This window comes from Cetorhinus maximus, chromosome 12 (genome assembly GCF_964194155.1).
Source record: "Cetorhinus maximus chromosome 12, sCetMax3.hap1.1, whole genome shotgun sequence".
Classification (NCBI taxonomy): Eukaryota; Metazoa; Chordata; class Chondrichthyes; order Lamniformes; family Cetorhinidae; genus Cetorhinus; species Cetorhinus maximus.
Window position 1 is genome coordinate 124,009,684 of NC_135890.1, and position 14,610 is coordinate 124,024,293.

General features: G+C 41.7%; 1 protein-coding gene across 8 annotated transcripts in view; it reads right to left on the reverse strand.

Moving 5' to 3' along the window:
• mphosph9 (M-phase phosphoprotein 9) overlaps positions 1-14,610 on the reverse strand; it is an 84,180-nt gene that overhangs the window by 18,234 nt on the left and 51,336 nt on the right. For all 8 annotated transcript variants that reach the window (XR_013578244.1, XR_013578245.1, XR_013578248.1 and 5 more), the window contains 2 exons: positions 12,764-12,942; positions 373-546 (listed from right to left, as the gene is read on the reverse strand). Coding sequence is in view for 2 of the 8 variants with exons in the window: in XM_078554584.1 (XP_078410710.1) it covers positions 373-546; positions 12,764-12,942 (353 nt within the window). In the remaining 6 variants the exon portion in view is untranslated. The remainder of the gene's footprint in view (positions 1-372; positions 547-12,763; positions 12,943-14,610) is intronic.

The following is a 14,610-nucleotide window of genomic DNA, read 5'->3' on the forward strand; positions in this document are numbered from 1 at the left end:
AGTGAGGTCCATGCAACATACATTCAGCTTTGGAAAATGTAAACATAGGAATTGCTAGACAAAAACAGAAAGTTCGCCTTCTGCCAACCAGGTAGTCATTTGTTACATACTCAAGTTATTATGGAAGATATGGAGTATTAATGAGAAATTGGAGGGAAGGATTTCATTCTAATGAGGTTTACTATTGTGAAGTCACTCTATACATAAACCAAAAGTAAGATTGTATCAAAAAACACAATCCTGGTTTTTGCTACTATACTTTTGCCATGACTGACAAGTCAATGTAGGAAAAGTTCTAGACAAGTTAACAAAAATGGAGAAGAGGAAATAGTCAATAATCAAGCTTCTAAATATTTGAAGAAATATTCTTACTTGGTGTAGAAGTGGGCGTCGACCTCCGATTTGAAGGGGGTACAGAAGACGATCTTTGGCCTGGGGGAGAGCTACTGCCTTTTGATCTGGTTCGATTCTTATATGAGTCCACAGACTTGCCTCTACTATAGGTGGAGTCTGCAAATCCTACAGTCTGTCTGTGATTCAAGAATTCTGTTTAAAACAAATGAATAATTGACACATTGAAAGAGTTCTGAGCCACAAATAATAGGAAGGATGTTGGGTTTGGCTCTGTTTCAGTTATCTTAGTTATTTCGTTCACCACAGCTGACCTCTGTCCCTGGATTAATACTGCTCTTGTCTACTACTTGGTTACCCTTCTTGGAAAGTATATGTGGACACAAGAGTCAGAGAGTGGGATTTTCCCCTTGTCGGGTGGGCGGGCCCAGGAGCGCCCGTGCAATGTTCTGCCACCTGCGATCGGGCCCCGACCTCGATATCACTCTGGCTGGCCAATTAACAGCCAGCCAGCATGAAATGCATGCTGATGACCTCAGCGCTGCCTGGGTGGGGATGGGAGGAGCACGAGCACTAATAAGACCATAAGACATAGGAGCAGAAATTAGGCCATTCAACCCATCAAGTCTGCTCCGCCATTCAATCATAGCTGATAAGTTTCTCAACCCCATTCTCCCACCTTCTCCCCGTAACCTTTGATCCCCTTACCAATCAAGAACCTATCTATCTCGGTCTTAAATACACTCAATGACCTGGCCTCCACAGCCTTCTGTGGCAATGAATTGTGTGCGCATGCGCAGGGGTGCACTCAGTGAAAGCTCCCTGAAGGCACAGAGCTGCCTCAGGGAGCTGAAAATTTTTAAGATGAGAAATAAAAAATTTTAAAATAAGGAAAACATGTCCCCACATGTCACTCGGTCACATGAACAGGGAAGTGTTAAATATGAGTTTTAATTCTGCCTGTAAAGTTATTTACAGTATGGGAAAAGGCCATTTGGCCCATCAGGTCCATCGTGGCTCCCTGTGGAGCAATTCAGCCAGTCCCACTTCCCCATAGCCTTGTAAAGTTTAATTCCTTCAAGTGTCCATCCAATTTCCTTTTGGAATCATTGGTTGTTTCTGCTTCCACCACCCTCATGAAAAGTGAGCGCCAGGTTCTTACCACTCACTGCGTAAAAAGTTCTTCTTCACTGTCCCCCTCCATCTTCTGCACAAAATCTTACATCTGTATCCCCAAGTCCTTGTGCAATCAGCTAATGGATTTTCCTCATCCATCTCATCTAAGTCTGTCATAACCTTGTGTCCTCTATTAAATCTTCCCTTAATCTCTTTTCTCCAATGAGAACAACTCCAGCCTTTCCAACCTAATCTTGTAACTAAACCGCCGCCACCGCCCCCTCCCCCCCCACAACCCCCCAGCCCCCACCCCCACCAAACCCCTCCAGAATCCTTGGAACCATTCTAGTAAATGTCCTCTGCACCCTGTCAAGGACCTTCACATCTTTCCTGAAGTTTTTTTTAAATTCATTTATGGGATGTGGGCGTCGCGGGCTGGGGCAGCATTTATTGCCCATCCCTAGTTGCCCTTGAGAAGGTGGTGGTGAGCTGCCTTCTTAAACCGCTGCAGTCCATGTGGTGTAGGTACACCCACAGTGCTGTTAGTAACAGAGTTCCAGGATTTTGACCCAGCGACAGTGAAGGAACGGCGATATATTTCAAAGTTAGGATGGTGAGTGACTTGGAGGGGAACTTCTAGGTGGTGGCGTTCCCATCTATATGCTGCCCTTGTCCTTCTAGATGGTAGTAGTCGTGGGTTTGGAAGGTGCTGTCAAAGGAGCCTTGGTGAATTCCTGCAATGCATCTTGTAGATGGTACACACACTGCTACTGTGCGTCTGTGGTGGAGGTAAATGTTTGTGGATGTGGTGCCAATCACATCCTGCTTTGTCCTGGATGGTGTCAAGCTTCTTGAGTGTTGTGGGTGCTGCACTCATCCAGGTAAGTGGATAGTATTCCATCACACTCCTGACTTCTGCCTTGTAGATGGTGGACAAGCTTTGGGGAGTCAGGAGGTGGGTTACTCATCGCAGGATTCCTAGCTTCTAACCTGCTCTTGTAGCCACAGTATTTATATGGCTAGTCCAGTTCAGTTTCTGGGCAATGGTAACCCCCAGGATGTTGATAGTGCAGGATCCAGTGATGGTAATGCCATTGAACATCAAGGGGCAGTGATGGTCATTGTCTGACACTTGTGTGGTGCGAATGTTACTTGCCACTTGTCAACCCAAGCCTGGATATTGTCCAGATCTTGCTGCATTTGGACACGAACTGCTTCAGTACCTGAGCCTCCGCGAATGATGCTGAACATTGTGCAATCATCAGCAAACATCCCCACTTCTGACCTTACATATACATTGATCCTCCTATTTTATAAGCCTCAATTTTGTTAATCAGCCTTTATGTGGTGCCTTGTCAAATGCTTTCTTAAAATCCATGTAGACAACATCCACCACATTCCCTTCATGAACCTTCTATGTTACTTCATCAAAAAATTCAATTGGATTAGTCAAGTACGATCTGCCTTTTTTAAATCTGCGCCAGCTCTCCTGAATTAACTCAACCCTCTCCAAGTACTTGTTGATTTTTTCCCCCAATTAAGGATTCCAAAGCCTTACCCACTGCTGATGTTTGCTAGTGTGTAGTTGCTAGGACTGTTCTTGCACCCTTTCTTGAATAAGGGTGTCACATTTGCCACTGTCCACTCCTCTGGCACTTCCCCCATATCTAGGGAAGCTTCAAAAATTAAGGCAAGCCCTTCCGCTATCTCAACCCTCACTTCCTTTGTGGATGGCAAGCCATCCAGACCAGGTGACCTATCTACCTTAAACACAGGCAGCCTTTCAAGTACCTCCTTCCTTTCAATTTTCACACTATCCATTGCTTCCACTATCTCTGCTTCTAACGATATTGTCAGATTCCCCTTCCTCAGTAAACACCAAAGAATTAATTAAATATTCTAGCCCTGTCCTATACCTGTAAGTATATATACCACTCTCTTTGTCCCAATAGGATCCACTCCACCACTTATTACCTGCTTACTATTTACATCACAGAACTGTTAGAGCACAGGAGGCCAATCAGCCCATCGTGTCTGCACCAGCTCCCCGCATGAGCAATTCACCTAGTGACATTCTCCTCCCTTCTCCCTGTAACCCTGCACATCCTTTTCAAATAGTAGTCTAATACCCTTTTGAATGAGTCGATTAAACCTCCCTCACTGCACTTTCAGGCAGTGCATTCCAGACCCTAACCACCCACTGTGAAAGAGTTCTCTCTCATAGCACTTTTGCTTTTTTTGCCAATTATTTTAAATCTGTACTTTCTCATTCTCAATTTTTTCACAAGTGGGAACCGTTTCTCCCTACCTACTCTGTCCATATCCCTCATGATTTTGAATACCTCAATCACTTCTCCTCTCAGCCTACTCTTCAAAGAAAACAGTCCAAACTTCTCCAACCTATCTTTATAACTGAACATCCTCATCCTCATCCCTGGAACCATGCTTGTGAATCTTTTCTATACTTTCTCTCCAATATATTCACATCCTTCCTAAAGTGTGGCACCCAGAACTGGACGCAATACTTAGCTGAGGTCAAACTAGTGTCTCACATAAGTTCAACATAACCTCCTTGCTCTAATACTCTATGCCCCTATTAATAAAGCCTAGGATACTGTATGCTTTATTAACCGCGCTCTCAACCTGTCCTGACGCCTTCATTGACTTATGCACATATATACCCAGGTGCTTCAGCTCCTGCACCCCATTTAGAGCTGTACCCTTTATTTTACATCGTCTCTCCACGTTCTTCTTACCAAAATGAATCACCTCTCATTTCTCCGCATTGAACTTCATCTGTCACCCGACCACCCATTCCACCAACTTGTCTACGAACCTTTGAGGTTCCAGACTTTCCTCCTCACAGATTACAATACCTCCAAGTTTCTTGAGATCGCAAATTTTGCACCAGTGCACAAACGTCCAGGTCATTAATATATATCAGGAAAAGCAAAGGTCACAGCACTGATTGAGCAAGGGTGTAACATTTGCAATTCTCCAGTCCTCTGGCACCACCCGAGTCTAAAGAAGACTGAAAAACTATGGCTAGTGCTTCCACAATTTCCACTCTCATATCCCTCAGCATCCTTGGATGCATCACATCTGGTGTCTTATCAACTTTTAACTACAGGTAGCCTATCCAATAATTCCTTCTTATAAATTGAAAAACCTTCTTATGTCTGAATTACCTCCTCTTTCACCATGGCCTGGGTAGCATCTTCATCCTTGGTAAAGACGGTGCAAATAATTCATTTAATACCTCAGCTAAGCTCCCTCCCTCAGTCTGTAAATCCCCTTTTTGGTTCCTAATTGGCCCTACTCCCCACTTTTACCACCATTTTACTATTTATATGCTCAGAGAAGACTTTGGGATTCCCTTTTATGTTAGCTGCCAGTCTCTTTTCATACTTCCTCTTTGCTTCTCTTATTTATTGCTGAAAAATAGAGACATGCTTTTGAAGTTTTTCATCTTGCATTCATCAGGACAGACATAAGAATACCAATTGTAAAGGGATCATCATTTATACTGCATGAGAAGAGACTGCTGATTGGTTAGCAAGTGGACTCTGATTGGCAGAGGAGTTGCCATGGAGAATGCACCAAAGAACAGTTAACTGCCAAGCTTTTGTTTAAATTCAAACCAGGCAGGTCAACTCCGATTGATCAAGACATTGCCATGGGGAATGAACCAGGGAATGGCTGTCTCCCAAGTTTTTGTTTAGTTGAAAATGGAACAATGTATGGACATGCTCCTTCTGTCTGCAAAGGACTGGACCCGGTGTGTGTGAATTTATGTATCTTCTTTATGTAGCACACATAAGTGAATCACACTGTGAGCCCGACTGATAGCCTTAAATTGGTTATCAGTGTAATTCTTAGCATAATCAAGATTGTTTAACAAGTGCTGTCCAATTACGGAATCACATCAAATGTTGGACACTATGTTTTGAGTTTTGCAAGCTTGGGCTGGTTGGGTACGGTCAGTACGTTGCCTGTTGTGAACAGCCGAAGGGATGCATTGTTTGATATGATCCGCCAGGCATTGGGACAGACAGCCAACCAACATGCCTGGCATCACACCGGCACTGAAATTCATTTACCATATTACTCATTCGTGTGACAGGCAGAACGCCTTTTTGGCTTGACGGCTGCTTCCTGTTAGTGGAGAGAACCACTCGTGTTGCTGCTGCATAGTAGCAGTGTGAAATCTGTCAGGGAACTCAAACTTCACACTGCATATTATATATCCTCATCATTAATTTCTAAAATTTTAAAAACTGGACAATGACCTTTTAAAATGACTGAAGCTATGTCTGTCCGTGACTCTGGCAGTATCGCAGAAACCTGCGCCTTATTATCTCTGAAGAGACACTGATGATCCGTGGGCTGCTGATACCAAATTCAAAGAGAACTATACAAAGGTCATAAGCATTTCATAAGTCAAGCCTGGCCAACTAGAGCCTACACATCTGCTAGGAAAAAGGACCCTGCAATCTTCCTTTCAATCTTAATGGTTAGAACATTCAACAATCTTAGGGACCTAGACAAAGGGATACACACCCTTTGTCAAAACCAGAGTGGAGAGGTGGGAGTCATGTGACATGAACCTCTAACTAGTGGAACCAGTTGCATTGCCTTGCTGTACTGGAAACTCAGTCTGCTATTTTAACATCTACAAGCAGCAGCACAGAAAAGGGGCTCTGCCCAGATTGAATACCTGGCCCCATCTACACTGTTTCTACTGGAACTTCTGCACCATTGCTGACAAAACTGATGCATCTCTGCGTGCTTATCTCCTTGTGTGAAGTCAACTCCACTGGATGTACATGAAGGGATACCTCATTGAACTTTGATTCTGGACTCTGGACTCATGTGAAACAATAATTATTTTCTCTGTGGTCTTTGCCTTGTGAATCTTTCTTTCTTTCCCTATCCCTGTTACTGTATAGTTGAAAAGGAGACAATATTGCTACCCTCCTTCCGTGTTTGAGTGTGTGCAAATAAACTGACCCTTTCGAGTTCATCCTACATGGAGTTTGCTGTGGGGTTATTACGGAAAATTGGATCACACCAAAATTGAGTGGTTGGGAATACACCACCACATACAAAATCAGGGCTGTTTAAATTAACCCTCCTCCTGTCTGTAACAAATGGCTAGCTTCACCTGTTGCTCAAATATTTGAGACACCTCACCCTTCCAGGATAATCTGAGGAGGTCTGGGCACTTCTCAAGACCAAAAGTGGTGGCCTTAGGCCCCCATTCATGAGTTTGTGCGATATACAGTGAGCAATGATCTGATCAGGGTAGTTATTATCCTGCAGGATGGCTTTGATGTGCCCTATTTCAGCATCAAGCTTGCATGGTGAACAAATGACTCTGGCCCTATTTACGAAGTTGCCAATGAAGCCAATCTTATAGCGCACAGAACTCTAGAAATCCAAACCCATATATTGACCAGTGAAGGTAGGCTTTCCTTACATACCTTAATAGGCTCCATCATGTGCTCAAATTCACCTATGAAATGGAGCTGTCAAATGAGCTCTCTTTCCTCGATGCACTGGTTGAGAAATCTGCCAATGGGTTCTCTACCAGTGTCTACTGCCAGCCTACCTTCACTGCTACCTCAGATTACTCTGGAAGGGCAAGGTGTCTCAAAAATTTGAGCAACAGGTGAAGCTAGCTATTTCATGCTGCTACTCTGCAGTAGCAACACGAGTGGTAATCTCCACTAACAGGATGCTGCTACCAAGCCAAAAAGGTGTTTTACCTATAACACAAATGAGTAATGTGGTATATGAATTTCAGTGCCAGTGTGATGCCAGATATGTTGGCTGTACGTCCCAACAACAGGCAGATCGTGTCAAACAGCACGTCCCTTCGGCTGTTCACAACAGGCAAAGTACTGACTGCACCAAACTAGCACATGCTTGCAAGGCTCAAAACAGTGTCCACCATTAGATGTGATTGCACGATTGGACAACACTTGCTAAATAATCCTGATAGCTAAGAATTACACTGACAACCAATTTAAGGTCATCAGTTGGGTTCGCAGTATGGCTTACTTACGTGTGCTAGAAGCTACATATACTCATATACATAAGAACACAAGGAATAGGAGCAGCAGCAGGCCATTTAGCCCCTCAAGCCTGCCCTGCCATTCAATAAGATCATGGCTGATCTGCCCCAGACCTCAACTCCTCTTCATGCCAGCTCCTCATAATCCTGAACTCCCCGATATTTCAAAAATCTATCTACCTCCTCTTTAAATACTTTGTGATCTAGCCTCCAGAACTCTCTGGGGTAGAGAATTCCAGACATTCACTACCTCTCAGAAAAGAAATTCCTCTGCATCTCAGTTTTAAATGAGTGCCCACTTATTCTGTAACTATGTCCCCTAGTTCGAGATTCCCCCACTACTGGAAACATCTTCTCAACATCTACCCTGTCAAGCCCCCTCAGGATCTTGTACGTTTCAATAAGATCACCCCTCATTCTTCTAAACTCTAATGAATAAAGGCCTAACCTGTTGAGCCGTTCTTGATAAGTCAACCCCTCCATCCCAGGAATCAGCCTAGTGAATGTCTTTTGAACTGCCTGCAATGCTAGTATACCCTTTCTTAAATACAGGGATCAAAACTGTATACAGTACTCCAGGTACAGCCTTAGCAACACCCTGTATAGTTGTAACAAGACTTCCCTAATTTTAAACTCCAACCTCCTAGCAATACAGGCCAAAATTCCATTTGCCTTCTTAATTACTTGCTGCACCTGCATGCTAACTTTTTGTGTTTCATGCACAAGAACACCCAGATCCCTCTGTGCTGCACTTTTACATATACAGGGCCCTGTCCTTTGCAGACAGAAGGAGCATGTCCATGCATTGTTCCTTTTTCAACTAAACAAAAGCTTGGGGTTCAGTCATTCCCTGGTTCATTCTCCATGGCAATGCCTTGACCAGAGTCAGCCTGCCTGGACTGAATTTAAACAAAAGCTTGGCAGTTAACTGTTCCCTGGTGCATTCTCCATGGCAACACCTCAACCAGAGTTCACTTGCCAACCAATCAGCACTCTCTTCTCATGTCGTTCCCTTTACAATTGGTATTCTTGCACCTGTCCTGATGAGTGCAAGATGAAAAGCTTCAACAGCATGTCTCTTTTTTCAGCTATGTCCAAGTTCTGTACTACCAAATGACTACTTCTTTCTCACATCCCTGAAAAACCTTCTATACTCAGCCTGGTTCTCAATTGTATTTTCTACCTGACATGTGTCATGGAACACACTTCCTTCTTTATCCTAATTTCTATCTCTTTTGTCATCCAGGGAGCTCTGTATTTGCTAGCCCTACCTTTCCTTTTCGAGGGAATATACCTTGACTGTGCCTGAACTCTCTCTTCTTTGAAGGTAGTCCATTGTTCAGCATTCCTGCAAACCTTTGACTCCAATTTAATTGGGCCAGATTCATTCTTATCCCATTGGAAGTTGGCTATCCCTCATGTTACAGACAGGGGAGAGGGGCAAACTGATCTCCTTTATTTTTCCTAGCCATCTGTCAAAACCAGAGGTGTTTTAATTTCTGAAATAAGCTGCAGCCTGTTTCCCCAAACCCTCTGTTTGTGAAGTCAATTTTAAAGTGACTCGCAGCAAACTCTCTTTAGGGTTAAATCAGCAGTGCTGTTTATTTATAGATTCAAACCCAGGGGATGGTTGTCAGAACTACATACCCATACACACAAGCATTCATGCAAGGAGATAGGAAAGAAGAGTCCAGAATGTCAGAGTCCAGTGAGGGCTCCTTCATGTAGGAGTTAAGGTTCAAGTGGGTTCAGCTAGCCAAAAGCAGGAGTTGCAGAATTTCTTTAAAGTTAGTGATGATGCAGCAAGATAAGGTTGCTATACAGAGACTTGGTCCGCACTACAGGTGACAGAAAGAATCTTCCAGAGAACCAGTCTTCGAGGAGGTTTAGACGTGAGCCTAGAGTCCTGCTTTGGTGTCAGCCTGGATTTTAACAGTAGAATGCCTGAGAGTCCAGGAATGTAACATTAAAACTTTCCAAAGGCCCAAAAAGCTTAGGTCATGTGATGTTGCCCATTGATGAGTTAGTTTCAGGTTAGCAATCAGTTTCTATGCCTCTGGTCAAAGTCCATGGTCACCTTGGGAGATAGATAGTGGCTACTGGTGCCTCCACAGGTATAATGAGTTAAAGAGCTCTCTCTTTATTATAAGTCCAGGCTGGGAAGACAGACCAACTGCTGCTCCCTTGTTTCATTGATTGTAATTGGACCACACAATGATAGGTGTGAGATTCCACAAGGATGAGAGTCGAGCTTCGTCCTGTAATTATTGTTGGAAGTTTCCAAAACGGTAGCCAACTTGCAAATCATGTGACCTGTAGTAGGCATGTTTTAGGTCAAGCAAAGTCCATTTTTAAATAAGCAGAAAGTCAGGTTTGACTTACACAGTTTATGATCTTTCATGTCTTTATGGACATGACACTCACTTAATTATTCTTTATCTGGATTGTTTTTTGTCCTTTTCCATAGTCAGCCTGAGCCTTATGATACAATCATCACTGTCCCTTAAAGGTTCTCCTATTTACACTTGATCCACTTGGTGCAGCTCATTCCCAAGAACCAAGTCCAGCAGTGCCTCCTTTCTTGTTCGACTGGAAACATGTTGCCGTAGAAAACTTTCCTGAAGACACTCGAAGAACTCTTGCACCCCCTGCCCCTTACACTACTACTATCCCACTGTATTCAGATAAATAAAGTTCCCCATTATAACTACTTTATAATTTTTGCACTTCTCTAACTTCCTTGTAAATTTGTTCCTCTACATCCTTCCCACTAGTTGGTGGCCTATAGATTACACCAAACAATGTAATTGTGCTTCTTTTGTTCTTTGGGTCTCGCCAAATAGATTTTATCCTCAACTCCTCTGGGACATTCTCTTTCTCCAGCATAGCAATGCTCTCCTTAAGCAATACCGCCAACACAACCCCCCACCAACGTCCACTCCCAACTTTTTCTTCTTTTCCTATCTTTCCTGAACACCTTGTATCCAGGAATATTTAACACCAAGTCCTGCCCTTCTTTGAGCCAGGTCTCTGTTATAGCCACAACATCATATTTCCATATGGCAATCTGTGCCTGTAACTCACCAATCTTATTTAACACACTCCGTGCTTTCACATACATGCACAGTAACTTTGATTTAGACTTTTTCCTTTAATCTGACCCCAGCTTTTAACTTACTATTCCTTATTCTAGTGCTATCTAACTCTCCCAGTAATCTGTGCACCTTGGTATTCTTCTCTAACTTTACCTCCTGGTTCCCATACCAAGTTAGTTTAAACCCTCCCCAATAGCACTAGCAAAACGCCCCGCAAGGAACTCAGTCCTGCCTCTTTATAGGTGCAACCCATCCAGCCTGTACAGGTCCCATTTCCCCTAGAGTCGGTACCAATGTCCTAAGAATCTATGGCCTCCCTGCTGCACCATTCTTCCAGCCAGGCACTCATCTGCTTTATCCTCCTATTTCTATACTCACTCACACGTGGCACGGAGTAATCTGGACGCTGGTACATGCTAGGAGAAGATTTTTGGGTTCCCTTTTATGCTGAGTGCCATTCTATTCTGATACTCTCTTTGCCAGTTTTATTTTCCTCTTCACCTTCCCCCCAAACTTTTGTATTTGACCTGACTTGCATCATACATCCTCCTTTTTTCTTTTATCATAATCCATATCTGTTTTTATCTATATCTATAAGCCTTGTTTTTGGTTCCTTTACCTTTCACCCTGTTGGAATGTACCTAGCCTGTACCTGAAGCATCTTCCATTGTTCCATTACAGTTCTTCCTGTCAATCTCTATGTTTTTCCTATCACTAGGGAGGGTTAAGATTAGATCAGCTCTAATGCCCCCACAAATGAAAGGCCTACCAAATTTTAAAGATGCTCATTATTTTGGCTTAACACTGAATAATACAAAAGGCTCTACAGAGTTCACAAAGCCAATGGAGCTATACCTCTACTCCTAGAACAAGTCAGAGCTTTCAGAAAGGAAGGAGGGCAATGAGCAAGTCAGAAAGCAAGAGCCTGTGCAAAAGAAACAGTACGCATAAGAGGGAGCACACAAGATATCGTCACATCAGAGAATATTAAACCGTTATATAAAAAATGTTAAACACAGGAACACACAGAAATTACAACATGGTGTTTATCCTCCACATGGACAAATACATCTAATTTCATTTATCCACCTTGCTCCTATATTCTTTCAACCCCTTATCCTTCATCTAGCAAACCAAACTAATCTTGAATGATACATTTTCTGTCTCAAGCACTAACACTGGAAGTGAATTCCTCACAATTTTCATCTTCACAATTCTCTCCATGACAAAATTTTGCCTGCACTCTGTTAGAAATTTCTTACCTTTCTCATTCTAAATACCTCGACTACTGGAATCTTATAACCTTGTCTTTTTCTTTCAGAATTTTAAACACTTCTACCAAATCGCCCTATAATTTTCAATGTGCTAATATAAAAAGGACCAAATTTATCAAGTTTTTCATCACAGGGATGGGCAATAAATTCTGGCCTAGCCAGCAACATCCACATCCTGTGAGCAAATAAAAAAAAAAAATTATATTTCCTCATACCAGACAGCATTCCAGTGAACCTGCATTGTAACCTGCCCAAAGCCTCAATACTCTTCCTAGTTCAGAGTCCAATGCTACACTCAATGCTCTGAGACCTCTCACAGCTTTATATAATCTGATCATTCATTTTGCCGTTTATATCCGAATGCTGAGACAAAATTCAGCTTTTCTATAGCCTTATCAACCCAGGGTGTCGCCTTTAATGCCGTGAACCTGTACCCAAATAATTTTGCTCTACCAAAACACAGAGCCTCCTTCCATTCAAAATATAATTACTGTTGTGTTTTTTTTTAAAATGCATCATCCTCCACTAATTGACATACCTCTCTCCTACCTATGTAATATAATGACACATGCTTTAACCTGCAACCATAATTACGATAGTGGTGGTAAAAGAGCTCATTCACTCGCAATGAGAGTAGGATATATTGACATGCATTGGGTAGAGAATTCACATTAAAGTCTGAAGAACAGGAATCCAATTATTGTGACATTGTGCGATTATATAATGACATCCCAAGAAATCTATACATTAGTTTAAAAAATGAAGCTTAACGGATTTAGTTTCCAATCCTAACGTAGTTGGCTGAACAGCAAACAAAGTGTAGCAAGATAAGCGGAATAAATGGGCCTTACTTGTGCCATCACCCGCTTCGGAGACATCATGTATTGGAGCTTGCACTCTCAAGCTTTCAGACACATTTCTGGCATCAAGCCTTTGCAGTGCTTTCAGAACAGGAGGAATTGGTTCCTCCAAATCATTTGAAGGGTCTTGCTGACTACAGGGGCGATCCTTCTCTGGGGGCGAATGGAACCTAAGCAAATTAACAAGAGAAAAAGATTTCATTTCTAAGTATCATCTGTGGTTCTGCAAGCCTTCTGCCATTTTTGGAAGTTAAAACTAACACAAGTATCTTGACCTTAACTTTAAATTTGTACAGCAATATTTATACCACAAGTCAGGTTTTCCGGAAAGAGTTTTCCTGGAGTTAGTGCAATAACTGAGAACAATGGGCAAAGAAAAAGTTTCAGTGAAGTGACTGCAGTCAAACAGCTTAGATCCCATCATACACATGTTAAAACTTTTAAGTCTATGTGCATTTTGTTGACTTTTACCATTATAAATTCCTATTTCCGCATTTATAATGGAAACTGCCAATGTAAATTTGTCAGGCTGTAATGACAACCTCTCACCAGTGGTGGTGGGAACTGCGGAGGAAGCCAATGGTGCTGCCATGAATAGGAAAGCACAATTATAGCAAGATAAGTCTGCATAGTTTCCATTATAATTTTCAACATGGGAATTTATAATGGAAATATAAAATATATCACTGTAAAATTAGTCTAAATTGTATCTAATTCTCCAACCTTCCTTCGTCTGAAGACTACGATGTTATCTGGGCTCCCTATATGTAATCAACTAGTTTAGAATAAAATTTTACATCCAATTTGCAGCATTTCAATTACCTTACATTTGCATCACCAAATTATATGATAAACAGTCATTAGATATAATCTGTTTCTGTTCATGGCACCAAGTGTAATTCACTTTTGACTTTATCACTTCTGAGTTCTGAAGTATTGTGGAACAGAAATCATGTCCCATGGCTCCTTTATATATTTGATATAACACAAGGAGCCATTTTTGGCAATGAATAATCAATCCATTGAGAATAGTTGTTTTCTCTGGTTTATGCAGTGAAAACAATGTGACCTAGCACAAAGAGGGCATTCAATGTATTTTACCAACCCCTAAATCTTGCTCCACTGCAATATCTAGTTTTATAAACTTCAATAAAACAAAAACTTGCTGCAATTACTGTTGTTCAATTTTTAAAAAATGAAACTTTAAAATGCTTCTAGTCAGCAAAAGGAAAGATGATTTAATCATTTAATACATAGTTTTAAAAAAATATATTAAATCAACCCTAACATAAATATGCTTGTAGGGTACCCAGAACAGTTATTGGTGTTTTTCTAAATACTACCTTCATTAATCAGTTCTTTTCAAGGAACTGACCCAGGACAACAGTTACACAGCAGAACTAAAAATTAGCTCAAAAGGTTGACAGATCAGTATGCATCAATACTGAGAACCTTTGGAGGATTGGATTGAATATCACTGCTTTCCCATCCAAGGTAGACCTTCAATTTAACTATAAGGACGGCAAGTAAAATCGCAAATTAGTGGGACTCAACCTTGATTAAAGCGGACCATAACAGTCCACGATTTCCAAACAACAATACTTAATCGGATCCAGAGTTCAGCTCTGGATGATGCCAATTCACACTTCTTCCACAGGGACAGAAATAATGATCAGAAGATACTGTAACTTTTGTTGTGAACCTTAGTATAGGTATAGAATAGCAGAATGTAGTATATTTGGCAATCAATTAGAAATTCACTTTTAATTACAAGGCAATTTATTTTACTTTAAAGTTTCAAATATACACAAAACTGAGGTTTGGCATACAGCAGCTTT